General features: G+C 45.0%; 1 protein-coding gene across 4 annotated transcripts in view; it reads left to right on the top strand.

Annotated features, from left to right (window-relative positions):
- Positions 1 to 23,576, top strand: part of KCNT1 (potassium sodium-activated channel subfamily T member 1) — a 194,008-nt gene that overhangs the window by 59,979 nt on the left and 110,453 nt on the right. Inside the window, exon 1 of one of the 4 annotated variants that reach the window (XM_077835880.1) lies at positions 12,002 to 12,150. The exons of the other annotated variants lie outside the window; for them this stretch is intronic. Coding sequence (XP_077692006.1) covers positions 12,002 to 12,150 — 149 coding nt within the window. Of the gene's footprint in view, positions 1 to 12,001; positions 12,151 to 23,576 lie in introns of those variants that run through there. 4 annotated transcript variants of the gene reach the window in all.

The following is a 23,576-nucleotide window of genomic DNA, read 5'->3' as shown; positions in this document are numbered from 1 at the left end:
GCCACTTGCATATAGGTCTGTCTTGAACGCCTTCATACTTGTGTGGTGCTATTCATCCAAAGATCTCAAAGGGCCTCAGAATAGTGGGAGATTACTATTATCATCAAGTTACCGATTCTGTTCTATTTAGCGTCTTATACCACTCTCATCACCACAGTATCTGATTGTGTTTCAGAAGGGCGTTAAGTGACATGACTAGCTTCTCCCCCACAAATGGTTTACAGCTGTGTCCCTACAGGAGGGTAATCACTATAGAGTGCAAATCACTAGAGGTGATTGTTCTTCCAAAGGGCGCCTAGATATAGGCCCTGGCATTTAACTGTGCAGTAAACAGAACCATTGTAGGCTGCTAAATGGAAACCCAAGTCTCCAATATGGTTCATATTTTTAGCAACAACCATTCAGGTTAATCGCTGTCTCCTAAGGTTCTGTACTTTCCCCTGAAATGTTTTTAATGACATTTGAATAATAATACTTTGCACTTCATACAGAATTTCCCACCCATAGATCTTAAAGGGCTCCGCAGAGGTGGATAAAAACAATTATCTCCCATGTTCGCTGATGAGGAAACAGTGGGATATTATTTGAGAGCATAATTACAACCGGTAAAATCAGTCAGCCCTTAGTGTGGGGGGTGATAATTTTTAGATGGCAAATGTGAGGGAGAAGGCCCATACTCAGAGGGCAAATCACAATGGGAAGAGACCCCTCTGGTTTACAGTGAATTTCTACTGGCCTGTTGTGCAAAAGAAATTTACTGAGCCTTGGCAGCTTGCTGGGAGAACTGAACTGTGGGGACAAATGCAGCAAAGAGCATAATATGCATGCTCGTGAGCCCAGCATGATGATCGGCAGAGCACTGTGGGGAAGCTGCACTTTCAGCCATTAAAGTGTATATATATTCTTTAATTTAAAGAGAGAAGAGCCCTTTAAAAATGCAACTGTTCGGGAACTCTTAGCTGGCTAACGATGTGACTTAACTGCCTTGGGCACATTGTCTGTGCCTCCCTTTCTGCCTCTGCTCATTGCACAATGTGTTAAGAACCAGAACACACCTCTGGTGTAATTGCTTTTTCTATTTCCTTGAGCCACAGGCTAACACCCACCAGATGCCAGTCACCCTTGTACCTTAGTTTACCCCCCACAAGCCCAGTACAGTTACCCTTGTCTTTCCTTTCCTTCACTCTTGTGGTCTAGTAGTATTATATGCATTACTATCCCAGCTTGTCGAAGAGGGGACTGGCTCTTCGTTCATCTTTGTACAGAGCGCAGCATGGAAGGGCCCCATTTCTGACTGGGACTCTGGATGCTACTGTGATACAAATTTGGGATTCAGGTAAGCGGCCAAGACATGGATTCAGCTCAAGACTGCCTGCCAGGGACACAGGAAGGGTCTGACCCAAAGGCCATTGACGTCAATGAAAGTGTTTCTGTAGACTTCAGTGGTGTTTGGACCTAGCCGTAGTAACACAGCATCGTAAAAGGCCATGGCAATGCCTCGTGAATACAAGCTATAAAGCGTAGCTTATATTTAAATGCAGTTCACATGCAGTACTTCAAATAACAAACCAAAACAATGCACTAAACTTGCCTGGAGCTGGGAGGAAACTGGGTCAAAGCCATAGCCAGTGATTTTAGTTTATTGTTCATTTATGATTAACTAGCCTGCTACATCCTATATAATCACTGAGTGCTAAATAGAGTTAAATTGTAGGATTATAGAAGAATAAGATTGATCAGTAGTGCCGAGGCCAACTATGTATCTAAGTAAGAATGGCTGAAATGCAAGGCCTACAGGCTCAGGCTTGTAAGATTTTAACTTAGCCGTACTACTCCTTACTTATGTCAAGCATTTCTTAAGCTAAGTGACCAAAGAATGACCTTATGCCACAAGATTACGGGTTTTAGAATTGTGACCCTATGCCACAAGATTAGCGTTTCTATATGCTTGGGTGATCATAACTTTAACTGTAACTTTAATAAAACTTGTAAAACAGAGTAGACCTTGTAAATGTGAACATGATTTTGGTAATTAATTGATCTTTAAATATTCATGGTAAATAGGCCTAATGGCCTGTGATGGGATGTTAGATGGGGTGGGATCTGAGTTACCCAGGAAAGAATTTTCTGTAGTATCTGGCTGGTGAATCTTGCTCATATGCTCAGGGTTTAGCTGATCCCCATATTTGGGGTCGGGAAGGAATTTTCCCCCAGGGCAGATTGGAAGAGGCCCTGGAGGTTTTTCGCCTTCCTCTGTAGCATGGGACATGGGTCACTTGCTGGAGGATTCTCTGCTCCTTGAAGTCTTTAAACCACAATTTGAGGACTTCAATAGCTCAGACAGAGGTGAGGTTTTTTGCAGGAGTGGATGGGTGAGATTCTGTGGCCTGCATTGTGCAGGAGGTCAGACTAGATGATCATAATGGTCCCTTCTGACCTTAGTATCTATGAATCTGTGTCTGTGTGGTCACTATCCTTGGGCTTTGTGTTCCTAGAGACTCTAAATCTGAAGCAAGTAGCAGAGGTGACTTTCACTCTGAGCTTGAAACTAGCCACCAGAGCCGAACCCACGGTGGTGTCATAAATTCACTTTAAATAAAATAAAAAGCTATAAAGTTTTGTCATTTGCCTTACTTATCCTGGAGGATTTTTGTGTCTGTGTGAAACCCATGGCAGTAGCAGGATTCTGTTTGTCCTGTTGAGAATCATTGGTTAGCTATTCTGTCTGGGGATTTTAGCTTCTTATCTCACTCCTTCTGCTCAATTCCCCAAACTTTGTTGTATGTCATACTCAAATACATGTTTGTTTGCTACCAGTTTGGGGAGATTTGCATAGCTCACACGGCAGCTGAAAGGTCCTTGTGAAAACTCCCTGTACTGTGGGTGTCAGGCTGTTTGCTGAGTGACCTCCTGCTGCTGTTATGTGAACACTCATAACCTGGGGCATTGGAGCTCCTGTCTTGCTAGTCTGCTCCGGTAACGCCTCTCAGTGGCACCCTAGGACTGGGATGATGGCAAATCTATGTGACTCTGGTTTTGCCTTCTCCTCTTCTGCATGGCATGTTGCCAGCTGCCCCAATGCATTCATGGCTGCGAAGTGTGGGTTATGACACCACCCCAAGGTTCATGTCCGTACGCTTGATAGCACTCCACACAGTGGTGCTGGAACAATTTTGGTAGTGGGGGGTGCAGAAGGGGAAAACCAAGTATTTGGGTTGTTCCCCCTATTTCAAGCCAGGGGGTGCGGTAGCACCCCAAGTTCCAGCCCCTATGACTCCACGCCATGTCAATCCTGGGCATTCTCTCTTCTCCCTCCTCCCTACATCATGCCCCTCCATACCTAGTCTTGGCAGGATTGTTCTTTACCACGTATACGAAGAAGATTTTCTCATTCCCCACCTTATTCCACAGCTCACCCTGCTAGAGCCAGGGGACAGAAGCAATTCTTAAGCTACGCATGTGTACACTTGCTAAGGGACTCCTTTGGAGCAGGAGGCAGTTTGATTCTCTCCGCTGCAAGAGTATGATGAAATCCTTGCTAAGACGCTGATACAGAATGAGGTAAATATTTTTATTCCTGCATACTCGTTTCCCTTAGAATTGACTTGCATCTTAAATGATGTGTGGATACTAATTAAACTACTCGCTGCAGCCACTTGCTCCCATTAGCAAATTTCTTCACAGCCGTAAATACCAGCCATAATTTTTCCTCCAACAGAATTCTGGAGAAATTGGCCAAGTTAGATATGCCCGAATGCTCCATCCTGCTGTGGGGAGTAAGTAGCCGGGGCCAATGAATTTACGAAGCTGTGATCCTGGTGTCTGGCACGTCTTGTGTGAGTGAAGAATGGGGGGGAGGAGAGTGAGGAGAAATGAAGAGGATATGTCTCGTGCTCTGTGGGAGCTCTCTCTTCAATAACGGCTTTCAACCTTCTGTCCCAACAATTGCTCTGCATGCATCCAGTGCATGCGGGGACATTTACAACCTGCAACTTTACGACATTGCTTTATTTTAAATTCCTTTTGCATTGATTTATATCAATCCTTTCTCACACTGCCAGTTTCTTTATTGCAGGCTATATGTTCTGCAGAATCTTGTGAGCGGTTCCTTCCCCATCAGATATTCACAGCAGTAAGTTAAATTTCTCTGCCAATAAATATTGCCAGCATCTAAGCAATGAAGTCTCTCATAAAGTCACATTCACCAGCTGGCTTCAGCTGAGTAGCCACGCAACTTCCAGTAACATCAAAGGCCATGGAAATTCTCTGTTTCTGTGGCATGCCACACACACATCCTGCGTTGCGGCAAATCATATGAATTTGTGGCAGTTCCCTGATGCTGCAATAGGAGGTGGTATAATGCTGACTTATAGAGTATTATGATACAGATTGAGTTGACTAGCTGATGTTCCCGGTACGGCAGAAGGAGATAGTATGCTGCAGAAATGGTAGTAGTGTTGTTTGTTATTTATTTGGGGTATCATAGCGCCTAGTTTTAGCCACGGTGAGCTTGTGCTGGCTATTAAATGTCCACAAAGAGATGTCAGAGAGACGGGCGGAGATTTTAGTTTGGCCAGAAGGTGGTAGATCTGTGGTTAGGATGTAGTTAGTGCTGTCTTGTTGCAGTTTCTTGATGCTCCAGCAGGAGGTGGAAAATTGCACGAAGGCTGTGTCTGGGAGAACCTATTTTTATTTCAAGTAACCGAGAACTTCCTAGTGATCTTTCCTTCTACTACACAAGAGAACACACCGAGGTTTGTACTTTAAAACACAAAACACACCCACCTCCCACAAATCATCACACCTGAATGAAGGATCTCTCAAGGAGAACGCTGACTCATTTCTGTCAGTGGCGGAGCTTCACATTAATAGACACCAACAGTAACTTTTCTGTTGTTAGGTTGTCTCTCCAAATGCAAACCGCAATGTCCTTAAAGACCCGGCTTGTCATAATTTTGTGTCTTGTGTATATGAAAATAGATGCTACTAGTAACTCTGCCATATCCACTCAAATGGCACACGTACCAGCGTCAAGAAAGAGAACAGTCTCCTGGTGCAGCAAACAGGGGTGAAGTATGCTTCCATTCTGGATGTTGCAGAGGCTGCTATTTTCCTAAAAACAATAATATATTCCAAGGAGAGAAAATATTTCCACAGTAATCTAAGAAGCACACTGATGCGTGTTCTTCCATTTATGCATGGCATCCATTGGAGGACAGAGCCCTATAGCTGTTTAAAAAAATAATTGCATGAATCCAGGATTCTTGTGCCAAATGGGTCAGATTCTGAGGAGACTTTGTGGGTCCTTAGCACATTTGAGGATGTTGCCTATTGATAACACATTCTCCAGCGAGAGGTAAGTGCAATAGTTAGGCATCTCTGCAAATTGTGCTTTTCAGCAGGTTCAACCTTTTACAATGTGCTGCTGATGAACTGCACATTTCTGACTACGTTGTGCATCACTTTTCCTGTCAGTTGCTGCTGTGCTTCATTTGTTGTAACCATGAGGAAAAATGTTGTTACACAGAAGAGTAATTCATCTGGAGTTATTTTATCATACTGCTGGTAACCAGCTCAAGGTCAGGGGTTACAGTGATGCCAGAGAGTGTGTGGATCTCTAGGTAGTCATTAGCCTGATTGCTGAAAGCCAGAGAATGGTTGCATTACTACTGTGATAAGTCTTGATTTATTTAGTAAGGATCTTGGGAAGTCCAAGCACTCCCTGAAGATTTCCATTGTCTGGATGTCGATTTTCCTAGTAGCTCAGCCTAAAGTTTGGTTTCTTAATGTTCGCAGGCTTCTTACTGCCAGAGAACCTTCTTTCCACCCTAGTAGAAACAGGGCCGGCTCTGGGTTTTTTGCCAAGCAAAAAAAATGTTTGCTCCCCCCCCCCTTTTTTTTGTGTGGCTTTTACATGTTTGCACTTTGCAATTTTTTTTGTTTGTTTTTTTGACCGTTTAAAATTAAAAAAAAAAAAAAGCAGAGAATTTGTAGTTAGTGAAATAAAACAATTTCCTACTCGTGTACTCATGTATGCACCGGGCCAGTCATGGCGTGAGCTGGGCTGTGTCTGCCTGGGAAGAGCTAGGGCTGCCCCTGCGCCGGAGGTCTTGGCATAGGCAGGATGTCAGCGCCAACCTCAGGGCTCATGTGGTCCCCACGGGTCGGACCAAGTCACGCTGCTGGCGGGGTGCCCAGCCTGGCTGTCGCTGCCGAGTAACCAGAGGGGCCTGGAGCTGCGTGGAGGCACCGATCAGCTCTGCCTCCTGTCTCCTTCCCCGCGAGCATGCCTGGGGGCTTGCCGCTGCCCTCCGGAGCTGGGCGTTGCAGTCCCGTGCTGGCAGGAGCAAGCAGCGGGCGTGGGGGTGGGTGGGACCTGCCCGGTCCCTCTGCTCCCCTGGCGCCACGCCCAGTCTGAAATGGCTGGGATTGGCAGCGGGGGACATTCCTCCCCCACGCTGCATAGCAAGACATGGGGCCGTGGGAAGGGCTGCTGCAGCCATTTCAGACTGGGATTGGTTCCGCGGGACGCTCCTCCCCCACGCTGCATAGCAAGATATGGGGCCGGGGGAAGGGCTCCTACAGCCATTTCAGACTGGGATTGGTGCCGGGGGTGTTAGTGGTGCCATCCACCAGTTGTGTTTGATATACAGACAATTGCAGAGGCGCTTGAAGCAACGACTGTTCCATATGCCCCCCATTTTCCACTTTTTCAGTTTTCTGATCTTGTGCCCTTCCCCCTCCACGTCCCCCCCCCCCCCCAGAAAAAAACAAACAAACCCCAAATGAATGGAGTTCTGGCCATTGGTGCCTAGAACATTTCCTGAAATTTTGGAATTGATCAGATGTGGCGTTCAAAAGTTATTGCGAAGTAGACACAGAAATGCTGTCATGCTGAGTAGGAAGCTTTCTGCAAGTTCAGCCAACAAGCCTGTTCTTCTCTGCCCATACCATGTGCTTTTACACGGTTCCTTTTTTGCAAACTTACTTGAAGAACCCAGCCAGCAAGTAGCTGGAGCACAAATGATAAAGAGTCTGTAGTTATTTTTGCAGGGCTGCACACTGGCTTTCATAAACAGCTTGAAAAACTCATTGCAAAATATATTCTGAAAGTTCAGGACACTATACCTGGTCAATAAATGGCCAGTACAGTATGGTATGTACTTGTTGCAAAATTCTTGAGCCAATGGGTAGCACAGAGAGATTGAGGCCAGTTTTTGAAATATTTTTAGTAATCTCTGATGTGATTAAGTATTTGAATGTTACTGTTAAATTTGAGGCACTTTGCAAACATAGTTAAGTTGCATTTCCTGTGCTGAAGAGCTTGCAGTTAAGTGAAATAGTGTGCAGTTTTGCAGCTGGGCAGCCAAGCAAGGCAAAACCTTCTCCATGAATATGATGCCAATGCAAAGAAGACTGACTGCAATGGCTGTGTATGTAGCATATTCAGGAAGTGACAGTATGAACATGAGTCGACAGTGATGGATTCTTTTGTAGACCCTATGTTATGAAACCAGCTAGCTGTTCTGGGCTGACTTTTTGTAAATGTAGATTGCTGTGTGTGGGTGAAGACATAATAATACTCTTAAAATGTGAGAGCAGGAATGGTATGAGACTATTCAAATGACTATGTCTGTCTGCCTCATTCCATATGAATGATCATATAAAGGGAGATCTGCAGACGTTGGATTTGATCTGAAGCCCATTGTAACCAATGGGAATCTTTTTGGTGACTTCAGTGGGCATTGGATGAAGTCCTGAGTTAGCCAGCATGTTTCACTGCTGTGACTGTTGTAGGTAAAAATCCAGACTGGATTTTTCTGCACTGCTGCAGGGGATTCTTGCTACAAACCACAATGCATTCCAAATTAATCTCACTGGAACTCTGCACTGCTCTTGGCAGCTGCCAGTCCCCTTCCCAGTGCCCAGACCAGCAGTCCTATGCGACAGATTAGGAGTTTGTTTTTCTCAGGTGACTTGTCGGAGGTCAGCCTGAATCTTAAGATTTGCTGATTATTTTTTCACCCCAAATTAGTTATTTTAAACTGCGTATAAATGTTTTAATTTTACTTTTCGTCCCTCCTTCCAAGGCTAAGCCTCTGATCTGGTCAGAGCTGTGCTTGTGTCTTGGATGCATTCACTGACCCAAGGCTGCAAAAGAAAAGTGGCTTCCGGGGCTCCATTTTCTTGTTGATGTTTCCAAACCAGAGTTGTCACCCATACTGACCTTTGTACAGAGCACGTTTCTAGCTAGCCAGGCACGTGTCTCTGAGCAGAGCCAAGGGAAGATTTTAGTATAGCAATGGGGCTCGGGTGGGGGAAACCATCCAATTCTCCAGCTGTTCAATTGAGTTTACATTCAAATTGAGGCGTGAGGCCAGTTTTTAGTTTCAGATAAGTTATTCTAATGAGTCATAATTAGAGTATCTCTTTAAGTGTTTGTAATATCTATTTATTTTGGACAAAGAACCCAACCTTCCTCCATGGAGAAGCACACATAAGAACAAAATAAATGTCCATAAGTTAAATACTAATGAATTCAGTTGCATAAAAGTTTTCTAGCAAAATGTAGTGTATAAAGGAAAGTTCTTTGTTATTGCTTAAAGTTTTGCTATGGGCTATATAGCTTACTTAGAGCTCCATATTTTTAAAAGATTTATTTTGAACTTGCTGATTTTTAGAGAATTTCTCCATTCTAACAGCTTTCAATAAATACCAGATGCATTTATCACAGTAATTTTTAAAGCCCTCTTGTTCCATTGAATAGCTCTAACATGCATGATCACATTTATTATTAATATGTTGAATGGCTGCACAAAAGGAGTTTTGACAGCCAATATTGGAAACTACTTAAACAAAAAGAAAATATTAAAGGGTGCATTTGCCATGGAGTCAGTTGAATCTAATGAGAAATCCTTTCTTTTCAGTCACATTTTCAGCAACTGTTATACCCATCATGACTTTTTATGAACAATTCCATGTCTTTTTCTCCAGCCTGCCACTCAGCAGTGGTCTCAGGGTAATGCAAATGTTGAAATGAGAAATCAGCAGTTTGTAGTGGGCTTGCAAAGTAGTAATTAAGCATTAAATCCCTGGTTTGCAGTGTAGCTAGACGCTAACCCCAGGCCTCCCCCAGGCAGAAGCAGCTCCTGCTCATGGGGAGGAAGGGAAGCCCATGCCCCTGCATCCCAGCATCTGCCCTTTCAAGCAGTCTGAACAGCTTCCTGTTTTGCCAGTTACCTTGCTCTTGAAGTTTGCACGTTTTCCTGTCAAAATCAAACAGCAGCAAAAGTCCCACTGATGTTAGGTGCTTGCTTAAAGCTGTATATCACCAATTGTGTTCATGCTTATGAATATGTAATCAATTAATGTAAGGAATGAGTGAATAGTTTGAGTGTAAGAAACCAATTGCAAGGCTTGAACCAAAGTATTACTGTGTAAGGATAATCAAGGTGTATATGGGGCTGTTTAAGAGCTGGCACATCAGTAATTGGCATTGCTTTTGTATCTATTTTATGTTTTATAGAATATGCTTAATAGTGATGTCCCCTTAAGGAATGGGGATGTGGTCTCATCATCAGAGCAGGGAACTGGGGTCGAGCTCTCGTCCCAGCTATGCCATGTACATCCCTTTGTATCTTAGGTAAAGAGCCTCTCTGCACCTCAAAATAATAGGAATAACAATCAGGGCTTAAGTTTAATATTTCACTTACGTAAGTGAAGGAGGGTTAGTCTGCATTTTTCTCATGGTTTTATTTGAATCTGTTGTAGGTTGGTGCAAATCCACAGTGGTGGGTGCTCTGGTCAGTATTTCAAAAGTAACGTATAGATCAACACCCCTTTATTATTCTCAGATCACATCCAATAACTGGAGCTGGCTGGAAAATGTCCCTCCAACACATTTTTGACTTTTCATTGAAAAACAGCAAACCAAAACCCTCTGTCAAAACACCAAGATTCAGTTTGTTGGGGTTTTAGATTTTTGATTCAACATCAAACTTTTCTGGGGAAAGCAGACACCTTATTGTGAAAACTCTTGATTATTTAGGAGCTCAACTTTCTTTTGAAATATTTCTACCAGCCCCGCAAATCTCCTGCAGCGACAAAAGAAATATAATCCCCACCAGAGCTCCACACTGCAGCTCTCCGGCACTACCCGTTCCTCCTGTCATTCCAGGTGAGTGAGGAAAGATTGCCTCTGCAGTGTTCTCCCTTCTCAAGCTCTCTCCTCATCTTTTCAGATATGACTGGACTAAGCTGCTCAACCCTCCTGTGGAGGAGGCATAATTTTGACTGCCAGTGCAACCAGTCCAGCTTTTTGCGGTGAAACAGCACAGGGCACAATGGTTTCAGGGCAGGGAGTATAGAATAACTTGCTATAACACTGAAATGGCAAAAGGAATTTTAGGTGACCCCAGTGGAATTACCAGAGTGGGAATTTGGCCAAGACAGTGGATGAATGAAAAATGAAGTGGAAGCTGTACTGACCACAAGTTGGTTTTAAGTCTTCTCCAGAAAGTTCTACTACAATTCTTGTAGTACAATGCGCCCTGGCATGGTGATGTCACAGGGGCACCGCACCGACTGGGAAGGTAGACCACCATCTAATCTCTCAAGGATATTTCATGCAGCACCTAAGTCTTCCTAGGAGGTCTTCCATCCAAGTACTTGACTCGCATTAACCTTGCTTGGCTTGTGGAATCTTGATAGCAGCTCAGCAACACACAGGATATGGTAGGGCCTCAGACTTGTTCTCACATATCATCTTAAATATTTGTTTAAAGTAAATAGCATATAAATGGTCAATAGGCTCCCTTGGTGCTGTCCTTCGTGCTGAAACTCCCACTGCACGCTTGGCTGGCCTGAATATATAAATTCTGCATGAATCTGGCTAGAGTTGTTTAACAGAATCCTGAAGGCAACGAGGCCCTCCTGCCCCTGTTTGATGTGTTGCAAACTGACCTGAAGTGAGGAATATCAGTGGGAACCTCCTGGATGATAACTAAAATGTGAGTGACATTTTTATTAGTAATTAAGATTTATTTACTTTTCTGCATTCTTGGAGAACTTGCCTAACAAAGTTGTATTTTAACCAAAGAAACACAGGTTACATTGGTAGTGGGATGAAGAGCCAGTTACTTTAAAAGTCACTGGTTTGAATCCAGCCTAAACCAGTAGTGTCTGAAAGCTGTTTGCAACTGATGGTAGCTCAAGGGACAAGGAGCAGTGGGGTTGATGGGTGAAAGTCCAGTTTCATGGGGATAGTGCGCACATCACCAAAATGACCACTACGATGGGTGCTAATGAATGGTAGCATTCTCAATAGCCAGACCAAGGACTTAATGGCCCGTGTTGAATGGACTTCCCCTTCACCCACACAGGTGCTCCTTTTGAGTCCGGATTAAAGTGTGTAAACAGGGCAATGTGGGGGAAGCCTGTGCTGTGTGAGGACTCAGCCTCTGAGATTGTCATTTACCAGCATTAAATTCACATTCGGACATTTTACAAAAAGAAACTGGGGGGAGGGAGAGGGAAATAACATCTCCCACCTATGGGAAGGGAGAATAATTTCTGTGATCCCTTGCCCCACAAGCCACTGCTGTCTTGGGTCCAGTCATAAAACCAATCCCGTCATTTTAATAATCAGCCAGCCAAGGCAAAGGATATACTGCACTAAACAAATTATGTTTTTTATTTATGAAGTGAAACCATTATACAGGCTCCTGCATTATGAATCTCTTGTCGTCTCTGCTGTTTTACTGCATGGCACGCGATTCATAACAGCAGCACGACCATGGACTTTTGCTTAATTTCCCTCGCTACCAAGATAAATCTACAGGGCAGGATTGTTCCACTGAGCAGCTGCGGGTGGGGAGAGTGACTAGAGGAAGGAGGTGGTACATGCCGACAGCTCTGAACTGCAGGCAGTATGAAGATTGCTATGTATGAGAGAGATCTGGGGGAAAAGAGGAGGAAGTAGGAGGCATCCAAAGCTCTTAGAATGGCAAGAGCCAAGCTGAAGAATTCCCCATCCGAGATCAATTCACATGTAAAAACTGTCCCACCAGCAACGACAGAGGATGTCCATGGGGTCAGCCCCTTGTTACCAGCTCGGAGGATGGGATCCTTGGGGAGTGATGTCGGACAAAGGTATTGCAGGGCTGCAGTGGTGCATGAGGTTTAGAGGGGTGTGGGTGGTGGCACATTTTTATTTAAATATAAGGAACAAATCCGTGCAGTCAGCGGCTCTTGGGGGTGGCGGAGTGCATTGCTTTTGGTAGACATGTCAAAAACCCACCTCAACCCCTAATGTTCAATTGTGAATTAGGCAGCAGGATCAGGAGAAAGCCAGTTGCTTTTGAAAATTTGATAGTCTCTTTGACTAGGAAAAGCAGATCTGAAAGGCGGCACTGAGACCTCCAGTGCTGCTACCCACAACTGTTAACTTGCACTGCACATTATCTGTGCAGTATAAAAATGAAGCTTATTTTACGGTGATAACACAATATTGTGCTTTGTCCCTATGCACCATATTTTGAACTAGAATCAGAGATGCATGATCCCACATCTGAGGAATAATTTATGTACGATCACACATGAAAATAATCAAAGTACTTGCATATACAAATGCTGCAGCCTGTTTCTGTAAGCACACAGCTGCTCTGTGCATGGAGCTATGAGCCATTTCTTAGACAGGTCAGAATATTGTTCTATATTGCACTTGCATTATTCAGTTCCTGGCTTCTTCCTCCATAGTGTTTCCTGATTATGGTAAAGATGCAGATGTGGTCCCTCACTTCCTGTTCTGTTTGTTCTGTGTTGTATTCCTTTTATTCTCCCTTTATTTTCAGCCTTTCACCCCATCAGCACAAACGGGTTATCTCACTTTTGATCATGTACTGTATTTCCCAGTGTGTAATTTTGTGCTTTTTCTAGTTCAGCCTTCCAAAGCAAATGAGTCACAGTAGGAAAGCTTCTGCCCATGTCAGGTTTTACTTGTTTGGCATTTGCTTGGGAGGAATTAGCCATTTCAGAAGCAGCCTTTCCCCATATGTCACTGGGCAAGGGGGGAAATAGCAACACTTGTGGAATTAGCTGACGTGGTCCCAGTTGGAACAGACGGAGAAAGGAACGTACCCTCGAAGCAAGGCATTGGAATCGGTGTGCTCCTCTCACCGGTGGCATGAGCGGGTGGGGGATACCATAGAGAACTTCGCTGTGTGCACACTGCACTCCCAAGGGTCCGGAATGGAGAGCTCAGCCTCTGGCTTTCTGGCTGAGCTCGAGCGCAAGTCTTGGCTTCCCTGTATACATTCCCTCTCAGGGGAACATGTGCCCTCCACCTGGTGATCTAGCGGGTCTTTGCCACCTGACTTGGTGAGGCATGGTCTCAAATATCTGGGAAGTTGCAAATAGGCAGCATGCAGGTAGATTAGAACCACAGCAGGCATGCTTCTGTGGTCTCAGCACGCTGTAGCCATCTGAGCCTCACTTCATTTGGCACCGTTCTTCCACGCCCTCCGTGGTGCAACGAGGATCGTTTTTCCCCTCTGCCAGTTTGCTTGTCTTATGCCCCCTTCATCAAAGGTGCTTACAAGCTCTGCATGATACATAGTCCTGTGGGAAGTACACCTAAATGCCTAGAAGGGTAGGTCTGATTCTGTGTTGGCAGAGCTGTCAACGCAGCTAGCTTCACTCTCTGTGGCTGTTCATGCCCTGCCAGCTTATTCTTCCCAGTGGTGGTGGGGCTCTTGGGTTGCAGCTGTATTGTGTCCTTAAAGGGCCTTGCACTTACTGCTGGAACGCCCTTAGGAGCCCATCTGCTGTGAATCAGCCAGAAAGATACCGACTGAGAAGTACAAGGGGCATCCTCCCTCTGCCAGGCTCTGGGACTCAATGCTCTGCCTACCCAGCACTCCTGGCCCAGGGCTGGGAGCCAAGAGCAGATATCCAACCCTTCCTTCCTTGTGTGATATGAACTCCACACCCCCCTTTGGGGCAAACCTGTCACAAGGAAGGAATGTGTGTGTGTGGGGGGGAGATCCAGTGTCCCATTACGGGGGGAAAAGAGCCATTGCAGAATTAATGAAACTGCAGGGGTTCTAGAGGAGACCATCACATGTATCAACATTCCAGAGGATATCTGTGGGAGTGCTGCCTCTGGGCAGTGGGAGGGGTAACAACAAGAAAACATGTTGGACCCAATTCCCCTTGTAGGCCTCGTCGGTGGGCTTGCAGCTGGTGCACTTCTGCAGTCCGCTAAGGTAGGCATGGGGTCCATGCACTTCTGCAGTCCGCTAAGGTAGGCATGGGGTCCCTGCACCAATGCCAATCACAGGGGCTCAAATCTCAATATAAACAAGGGCTCAGCTGCAGTTCCACTGAAGTGAACTAAGAGATGATTTTGACATTCTGTAGGTTAGATGTAGAGCGCAAAGTATTAGCTGGAAACTGCTCATAGCCTATGGGAAGAATGGATTGATCTCTTGAACCCTGGCCTAGCCCTCAGAGCTTGTACTGACCATGGCTTCCTGAATTCTGTCCCTGATTTGCTTCCTTCCTGTGTGTGCCACTTCCTGATAACTAAGTTGGCAGTCTGAATCAGGAGTTTTACGCATCACTGTTGCTGCTTACAGGTAACAAAGAGGGAAGATTGCTTTGAAGTGGTGAATGGCTGATTTAAGATATTCCATCTCCTCCAAAGCCAGACGCTGCACAATCTCTGGCAGTCCCGCTAAGCTGAGCTATGAGAATTGTTGCTGGGAGTCTGGGCTGAAATAATAAAGTGGTGGTGGAAGTTAAAAACAAAAATATTACAGACTGTTCCCAGGGGTGCAGATTAGTTCACTGTGAGACTGAAGCCCGTGGCTTAGACTCGTAGGCTTTATTTTTCTCTGAATATTTCACATTTCAGTGATTTCAGCCATAACAACATGGTGGCTCGGGATCCAGTGCAGAAAAATGGAGGTGGACTTGTTTCAAAATAATACATTCTTCAGGTGTTTGATATTTGAACATCTAAAAGTGAAGAAGCGGGAGACCTGTATTTTCCCGGGTGTACAGAACTCGGAGCACTTTTCGTTGGGACATCGAAGGATTGGCTCAGTTCATGCCCTAGTACATAGGAGAGCCATTGGGGTTATTTCTACGTCTCAAAGGGCTGATGTGGGCTGATTGTATTCCAGCCTGGGCAACCTCCCTGAGCCCAGCAGGGTGGAACAGAGTGCAGAATCTGGCTCTGTCTAGGACACATGACTTTAACTGTTCCTAGAAACAGGGTTTTGTGGAGCTTGGCTATTGAATGTGGGAACCAAAATGGGGAACTTTAAACAGATTCAGCTGCAGCCATTCATTCCTGTATTGAGTGGAGTTAATGGTGCAGGGAGGACTTCACAGAAGGGAACATATGACAGGAAAGAACACTGAGAAGCCACAGGAAGAATCCGACCTAGTTCATGCTTTAAATACCTAACTGCATTGGGGCAGGCTTAAGGTGGCTGTGTTTGGTAGGCAGCTGCTGGCAGGCTGTAGGACATAAAAATACTTGCACTTGGATGTACCTTCCCATTTCATGTGCTGCTGATTTCCCTGACATACCAGATACATGGATTTTTTTTTTAATACAAAAAAGCAATTTTGCAACAGAATCCTACCCTGTGCATGCAGCTGGGAAAGAGGGGAATTTTTGGCCAGTTGCCCTGAGGCAATCTTAAGAGATCAAAAATGTGCATGCAGAATAGCTAGTGTTTAAGGCCCCTTCTGAAATACCCTCCCTTCTCTCTCCATGGAACACTGGAGAGAGCTCAGTTTATTAGCTTGAAAAGGACAAAGGGCTGAGCAGAAGTAGCTGTGAATTGAACCCAAGGACTCGGAGCCATTGTTTAAACCCCCTTTTCTAACAAAAGCTAAATTCTAAGTGAAAATTTGCTTGTTTTTTCTTTTCAAACAAAAAATAACAAATAAATGGAGCTTTGCTTTGGCCACTTGCCACCGTGAGCAAAACAGCTAGATTCCTGGCTGGCATCTTCCCAGCACTCCACTGAGGAAAATAGCAACAGTCTAACCTCGACATCCCTTAAAGATCAAGCACTTCAGAGGAAGGGAGAACCATCCCAGAGTGTTTGGGAAGCGTAATTTCTAAACAGCCAGTGGTGACTCCTCCCCCAGGGGGGCAGCCAGGCATTAACAAATGACTTGTACTTCTCTGCAAGCTCCCAAATGCAATTAGACCAGCGGAGAGGTTCACTGTGACTGCAAAGTCCATTAAAGCCCTTTTATATTAACAACCAAGCTGCTGAGTAGGTGTGTGTGTGTTTTCTACCTGCTGTCAAACACACTTCCATGTCACAGTCAGTATTAAAATTCCCTTTTTTGGGTAATAACCCCCAGAGCTAGTCTTTTTTTTATCATTTCTTGAGCAGAAGGTTTTCTCCGGCAAATGTGGTCTTGTAAGATTGAACTCTATTTGCAATATATTAAATGGACTCTTCGGCTTTTTTAATATCAGCCTAGGGCATTGGGTGGAGAAAAGAGAAACAGGATCACCAGCAACTGACAGGTAGAATCCTGCTCCCTCCCCTGCCCCTTACAGAGTCTCACAAAAGCTGGAGATAGGGAACAGGTGTGTCACACAGTTATGTCAGCTGCTGAGCTCCCTAGAGACGGGCACTTAGAGCAGCAAGTATCTTGTTACGTTACAGGGTTCACATCCAACTGTATCAAGACACTTTGGGATCGACACCTTGGGGACAGAGACCCATACAATAGTTACTCTTTGGAACCCCCAGAGGATTGAAACTGAGTCAGGAGGTGTTGTGTATCCCGGCTCTGACCCTGTGTTTGGTAAGAGTTCACCATACACATTTGCTTTGGCTTTCCTGAGTCATGTTCACTGAGCTGCATCTGGCTGGTAGAATCATTTCTCTCTTCCCGTGTCTTTGGCATTTCACCTCCCTTCCCCCCATGCCCTCATCTTTTCGGCTTTGAGGCAATGGGAGACTGGTCTGAACCCACCCTCCTGAGCTTGGGGAATGGGGATGTTGGAATCACAGCCCTGAATGGGATTTTGGAGCTGGGTCTAGCACGGTGATGGATCAAGGCTGTGACAAAGATGGCTTTTTAATGTGCTTTTTTTAATATATCTGTCAGACAAGAACCCTGCAGCCCTTCTCTGATGCAGGGACGGTCACACAGGTTTGTTCCACCTCTAGATTAGATTTCATGCAATGCAATGTTCATATACCTCTAGATTAGATTTTATGCAATGCAAGGCTGCTCAGAAACTGAAGTGAGCACAGAATGCTGTAGCCTGCTTCCTTCGTGGGGTCTCCATAGCAGGAATTTAAGTAGGTTCCCATAGTGTGTAACCTACAAAATTGATTTGGCCTTGGTTACCTGAGAAATCGCCTCTCTCCTTGGGCCAGATGGCCCCAGCTGAGATCAGCAGCGATGCTCAAGCTGCTGGCGAAGTTTTGTCTGTGAGAGTTCTGTTTTGGAACTTGCTTCCCCCCTTGGTTCTCCAGAGTTCAGATCTGTTAACCTGTGAGCACTCTACAAAGGCCATCTTTTTCTCCAGGCTGTGGGGGAGGGCATGGGCTGAGCATTGGAAGAGCTGAAATGTATGACTGGTGGATATTTCTGTGTGCAGGTCAGGTGCGCCACACTTTATGTTGTATTGTATGATGTGACTGCTGTGCTGAACATATCAGCCTTATGTTACGGTTGCCCGGAACAAAGAACGGTATCTATGGAGCTTTTTAGACCTATATAAGCAAACAATGGGTTGATCCCAAAGCCCAGATCCAAACAGCTCTGAATTTGGGGGGCATGAGGGGTGTATATGGGTGCATGTTTGCCTCCAGTTCATGATCCAGAACTGAATTTAGCAGCTCAACTCCATCTCACTTGAAAATATTTTTAATTTACCATTGTAAAATTAAGCTCTTGTATAGGAGTTAATTCCTAATGGTGTCAGACTTTCATGCACCTCTTCTCTGTCAGGTTCTGTCACTGACTCTTCCCTTGTGAAAGTTTCTAATCCTCCCAGATGCAATGCCAGGAGTGAGGACTTGGTTGTGTGGCTAAACCCCTGCAGGGGGAATCAGAAAATCTGGGTTCTTTTCCTGGATCTGAAATGGACTCACTGAGTGAACTTGGACCAAGCCGCTATTCCTTTCTGCAGCTCAGTTTCCACCTCTGAAAAGTATTTCTCCACCTTACAGGGATATTGGCAAAGGGAGCTTGGAGAGGAAGGACAGCCCAGTGGTTATGGTGGTAGTCTGGGATTTGGGATTCCCAAATTCAGTTTCCAGTTCTACCACAGACTTCCTGCATGACTATGGGCATGTTATTTAGTGTCTCTGTGCCTCAGTTTCCCATCTGTAAAATGCTTCACAGTGCTGTGAAGATGAATAGTCAGGCAATCAGACACCTCAGGATTGGGGGCCATAGAGTGCTGCAGAAGTTTATAAGCATTTTGCATCTGCTGCTGCAAAGGATTAAGAGCTGTTCTAGTGTTCATATGCATTCTTCTGTTTTCAGGCTGCATGTTAATGATGGACTTACAGACCATTTTTTCCACAGTGGGTGAGGCGGCTTTTATAAAATTCTGCTTGATCCAGTTCCACTGGGAAAATTGAAGAGAGTGAAAACTTTCTTAGTCACCCTTAACGAATTTGCTGGTGCATGCGTGCCACGTAGAATCTAAACCATGTGCTGTCAGACCTATATGGCGTAGGCAGTTAAAAGATGGGTATGACATCAGCAGACAGTGATAATACTTGTAGCCGATCAGAATGCATCTATGAACAGTTAGTGCTACAAGCCAGGCATACGGGAGAAAAGGGGCGGCCAAGTTCCAGGCTTTGTCAAACTCTGAGGAGTTGACATTTCACAGGTTCTCTGCAACTTGGTCATTCCGGACAGAGTAACCCAGGTGTCCGGGTTATGATCAGTGTAAGTTTAGTTCAGATGCTTGATTAATTACTCCCCACATGTCTCACCCGAGTCGTTCTGGGCAGGAGCTGTACTGGAGACCATAGGAAGGCCAGACTTTGGGCCCAGAATAACAGTGTCTGCTGTGTTGAAGGTAGGCCTGTCACACAAATGAAGACGATGCTTGGTGTCTAAAGTCTGGTTACAATATCTGTGTATACACTGGGTAGGTGGTAATGAACAGCAGATGGTCTAAGTTTCTGGCTGTAAGCAGAGAGAGATGACAGCCATAGTAATTCACACTAAGAGCAGTTAGTAAATAAGATGAAGGATTTCATCACCTGCTGTTGACAAGCATATACAATACAATGGTTTATGGTATCTATGAAATGGTTCTTGGTTATGAGTCTGGCTTTCACCTAACATTCATCTCATTGCTGTCTAGTTAATGGGCACATTTCCATGTAGCATAGCCTGTGCATCCTCTCATTATGTACTTCATTGCATGAGAACAATATGGGATATTCAAATATATGTGGCCAAACCTTGGTTCTGAACTTTTCTTTCCTGAGGATTTGGATCTAGGCTCAGTGATTTATCTATGTTAGTACTTATATGGCCCCTAATACTATAGGGTCTGTGTACCTCACAATATTAAATCCATTTATCCTGCTTTAGTGTGAGGTAAGGAAGTTCCGCTATCCCCATTTTACAGAGGGGAAACTGAGGCAGAGGCTAAGGGACTTGCTCAAGGTCACACAAGACATCTGTGGCAGAGCAGGGACTTGAACTCAAACCCTAAGCTAGTGCCCTGACTACTGGACAGTGGATTCCTTTCTGGGATCAGTCTCCCCCTCCTCTTGGTATAACTATGATAAAGGCAATGTGTCAATTTAAAAACCCCGCAAGGTAAGCACAATAATAGTGCCATTTTCTATATTGGGGCTTTTGTCTGGTAAACAAAATCTGGTAATGAATTGAAGTATTGAAGACAACACTGGCAAGTTCGTATAACCCCTGGAGAACCAGACATTTCTGCAAAGTAATTCAAAACCATTCCTAGAGCATTGGGCAGCATAATTTTTTGCTTAGCTATCTTGCACAATGCTGTTTGTAAAAATGAATTAACATGAAATATTTTGAGTAGTAATTTACATTTATGACTGAATCCCAAGGAAAAGGGCAAATTTCTGATCGCTTCTTAAATATCTAAATGTCAGCGTTTTGTGGCAGTAATGTGGCCTTGTCTTGCCCCCAGTACTTTGTATTGATGTGTTTTGGTGCTGGTGCTAAGATTGTTGTCTGACACTTCTCAAAATGATCAGAGAATTGTCATTTTGTTCCATTAATTGTCAGCATACTTGACTGATGTAAACCTAGCTAGTTACACTTCCTGGTGGTGTACAGTTCCACTAGACTGGAGAGGCATGTGACTGTCCAGAATGATAGCTGTGTATCTGAGGCTATGCATTTCTGGCCAGGGAGTGGTGCACTGGCCAGGGAGTGGTGGGGTCTCTTGCACAGAGACGTGTGAATCAGAATGCCCTTTGAAGAGTACATATCTCAAACAAAGCCTCATTTCATGGCAGCTGTGTAACTTTTCACTTGTAAAGCCCCTTCCATAGGGCCAAATCCTCTCGCCAGCCCACACCCCGTGGATCTGGGTGGGCTGGGTACTAAGGAAGTCTCTAATGAACATCTTTGTGAGGAATCTGAGAGACAAGAGAATTATGCCCCAAAGGACTGTTTTCTACATCCACTCCTTGTAGGCGTTTCCCTCATCCTCCTCTTTCCTTTCTTTTATGTCATCTTCTGTTCCACACCAAGCTATTCTTTTGGACAAACTACTGGCTCAGAATGTGGTGAGGTCCATGGGCCATCTAATGCTTTAAGGAAATGGGTTTTTCAGCTGTAGGCAGTCTGCAGTCTGATGAAAGCAACACCATTTCATGTGCTGTTCCCCCCGCTCCCCTCCCCCCCACACATTGGAGCAGAATTCCCACAACCTTTGTATGCCTAGAAGCACTGGGAGTTTTACGACCTCCTGACTGGCATGGTTCTAAAACTAGCACTAGTGTTCTCTTATCTTTGAAAGTACCAGGGATACCAAGGTGTAAATTTCTTCTTTGAAATGAAGGCGGTAAATTGGAGAGCAGTTGTTCTGCAGGAGAAGTGCTTTTTTAGGGCAATAAATTTACCAAAGTGTGTTTTGGAGCATCTCTAGGGGCGTGGAGAACCTCCAGAGTAGTAAGAAAATGTATTGCGGGAGGGAACAGCCTTCTTGAACAAGAGCAAATGTTGTCTGCTTGCAAAAAGATACTACAGATGTTCCAATTCCCCCCCTTCTCAAATGGAAAGAAAGCCAAACCCTCCAAAGTTAGCCCACTGAAATGTATCCAATGGGCAGGATGTTGGAGCAGAAACCTTGAGGACACTGACTCATCGTAGCAGAAGTGCTTCTTCTTTATAGATTCATCCCTGGGATTGAATACTTGACTCTTAGGAGTGGTTCTTTCAGATTACTGCTCTCTGAGCCTCTCCGCATTTATTGGGAATTAATTTGTTTGTTTATGATTGCTACGTTGCATTTCTGTAACATCTGCCAACTGAGGATCTCAAAGCACTTGAAAAACACTGAGGAATTTAGCCTCCAAATGTCCCTATGAGGTAGGCAACTGAGGTACAGAGAGATTCATGTGACTTGCCTGAGGTCACATGTAATTTCTGGCCAGAACCAGGAATATAGTCCAAGTCTCCAGAGTCACAGTTCAGTGATTGCCTGCTCTGAAATGAAGGAGTGTCTACCTTTAGCCTTTTTAAACAGAAATGTCCCCGTGTTGCTACTACTGATGTTGCAATAGAGGGAGCATAAGTACTCAAGGGCTAGCCATGTTTTGACCATCATGTCAACTAGCCCTGTTCAGAGCAGACATGGAAGTTAGGACACTGCTGCTGCTCCCATCTTGACTATCCCCACAAACCTGGGTGTGGAGGCACCCACAAAGCTGGGCTCTGTGATGCATGGAATTTCTTTTCTCCCTGCTGCCTCGATTCTGCCCCAGAACTGTGGAATCAAATTTGTTCTGCTAAGCAGGGCTCTCCCTGCTTTCGGGGCCTCAGAGCCTGGGCTCCAGCTCAAGCCTGCAGTTTTATAGCCCTGTGAGCCTGAGCTGGCTGAGCTGAGCCAGCCAAGACCATGAGTCTTTTATCGCCGTGTAGACATGTGCATAGCCACAGAATAGGGGGGCAGAATTACCCCAGTGCACTAGTGATGGTACAAGGCTCCCAGACACTGAGACACTGCTGTGCAGTGTGAGCAGAGGTTCAATTACTTTTCCTCATCCATAAGTGAGGTTTTATTGTTCCCTTTTGTTCTAATAATCACCTAGTTGTTGTCTCTCAGCTTATAGTAAATCCCAGGCTGCCATGGCTGCCATTCGGAATGCTGCGGACAGCATTCTCTCTTTACAACCTCTCTTGGAGTTCGCCGCCCTTGTGGCTTCATCTACTAAATGGTTCTCATGTCAGCCAGTAGCTCCAAATTAATCTTTTAATGTTTGTCAGCAATGGCTTCAGAAGCGACAATGCCTTCCTCTTACTCTAGGCAGTAGTTAGCTGTCAAGCCTTGGGGCCCCTTCAAGTAGCTTTTCCCTCTGTTGTGTCCTGAAAGGCAGGTTTTGATCTCATGCATTCCAGCCAGATGCAGAGACCTGGGCTTGGCTGCCAGGGTGGCATGGGACCAACGGATTGGCGCTTCTATTTTTCTTTCCTCATAGTGCTGTAAGGCTGCACTTATGGAAGGGTGGAGGCGGGTTGCACAGACACCCAGTAAATTCAAACCGCATTCATGTTCTCCCATGACATCTTGGTAACCCTGAGTCTGCGTGTTTAGGAGCTGGTGATTCTATCCAGCAATGCTAATTGATTTTGAAGCACGGGATAGAAGAATGCCCAGTGTTACCTCCCGCAGATCTCCAAAGGTGGGCGGTGTCTGATGTAGAATTAGCAATTATTCTATATTCTAACAAGAGACAAGGTGGGTGAGCAAATATCTTTTATTGGACCAACTTTGGTGGGGGAGACAAGCTTTTGAGTTTCACAGAACTCAGGTCTAATAAAAGAGATTCCCTCACCCACCTTATCTCTCTAATAATCTGGGACCAACACAGCTACAACAAGGCTGCAAACCGTACTCTAATAATGGCCACAATGCGGAACATGGCAGCTGTGGCAATAGCAAGTAGCTGGATAAGGTTCCCTCGCCAACGCTGGATAATGCTGGCCCTCCAAATCTTTGAGAGAGCTGATGAATTTAAGCCAAAGGAAAAATCCCCTTTGTTTTCACAATCGTTTTCTCTCTGGTGATTCCAAGACAGAACTTAATTTGCTTCATGGCTGGATTTTATTTTTATTTTTGTAGCTTGTGAGACTTGCTATTTAGAATTCCACCCTTGAATTCTACTGCTCAGGGCATTTATCTGGAGGGCTCATCTGGGCATGGCCTGGATGTGGCTAATGGTAGTTGTAGGATCCTATAAACTAGAGAGGGAAAAGACCTCCCGGATCATCTTGCTGAGTGGCTTGAGCTAGTCTCTTGTATCCTCAGTTTCCACACAAGAATTATTCTGCTACACCTACCTTTG

This window comes from Eretmochelys imbricata, chromosome 16, assembly GCF_965152235.1.
Source record: "Eretmochelys imbricata isolate rEreImb1 chromosome 16, rEreImb1.hap1, whole genome shotgun sequence".
NCBI classification, from domain to species: domain Eukaryota; kingdom Metazoa; phylum Chordata; order Testudines; family Cheloniidae; genus Eretmochelys; species Eretmochelys imbricata.
The sequence above is the reverse complement of the archived record's forward strand: the minus strand, read 5'-3'. Positions and strand labels throughout refer to the sequence as shown.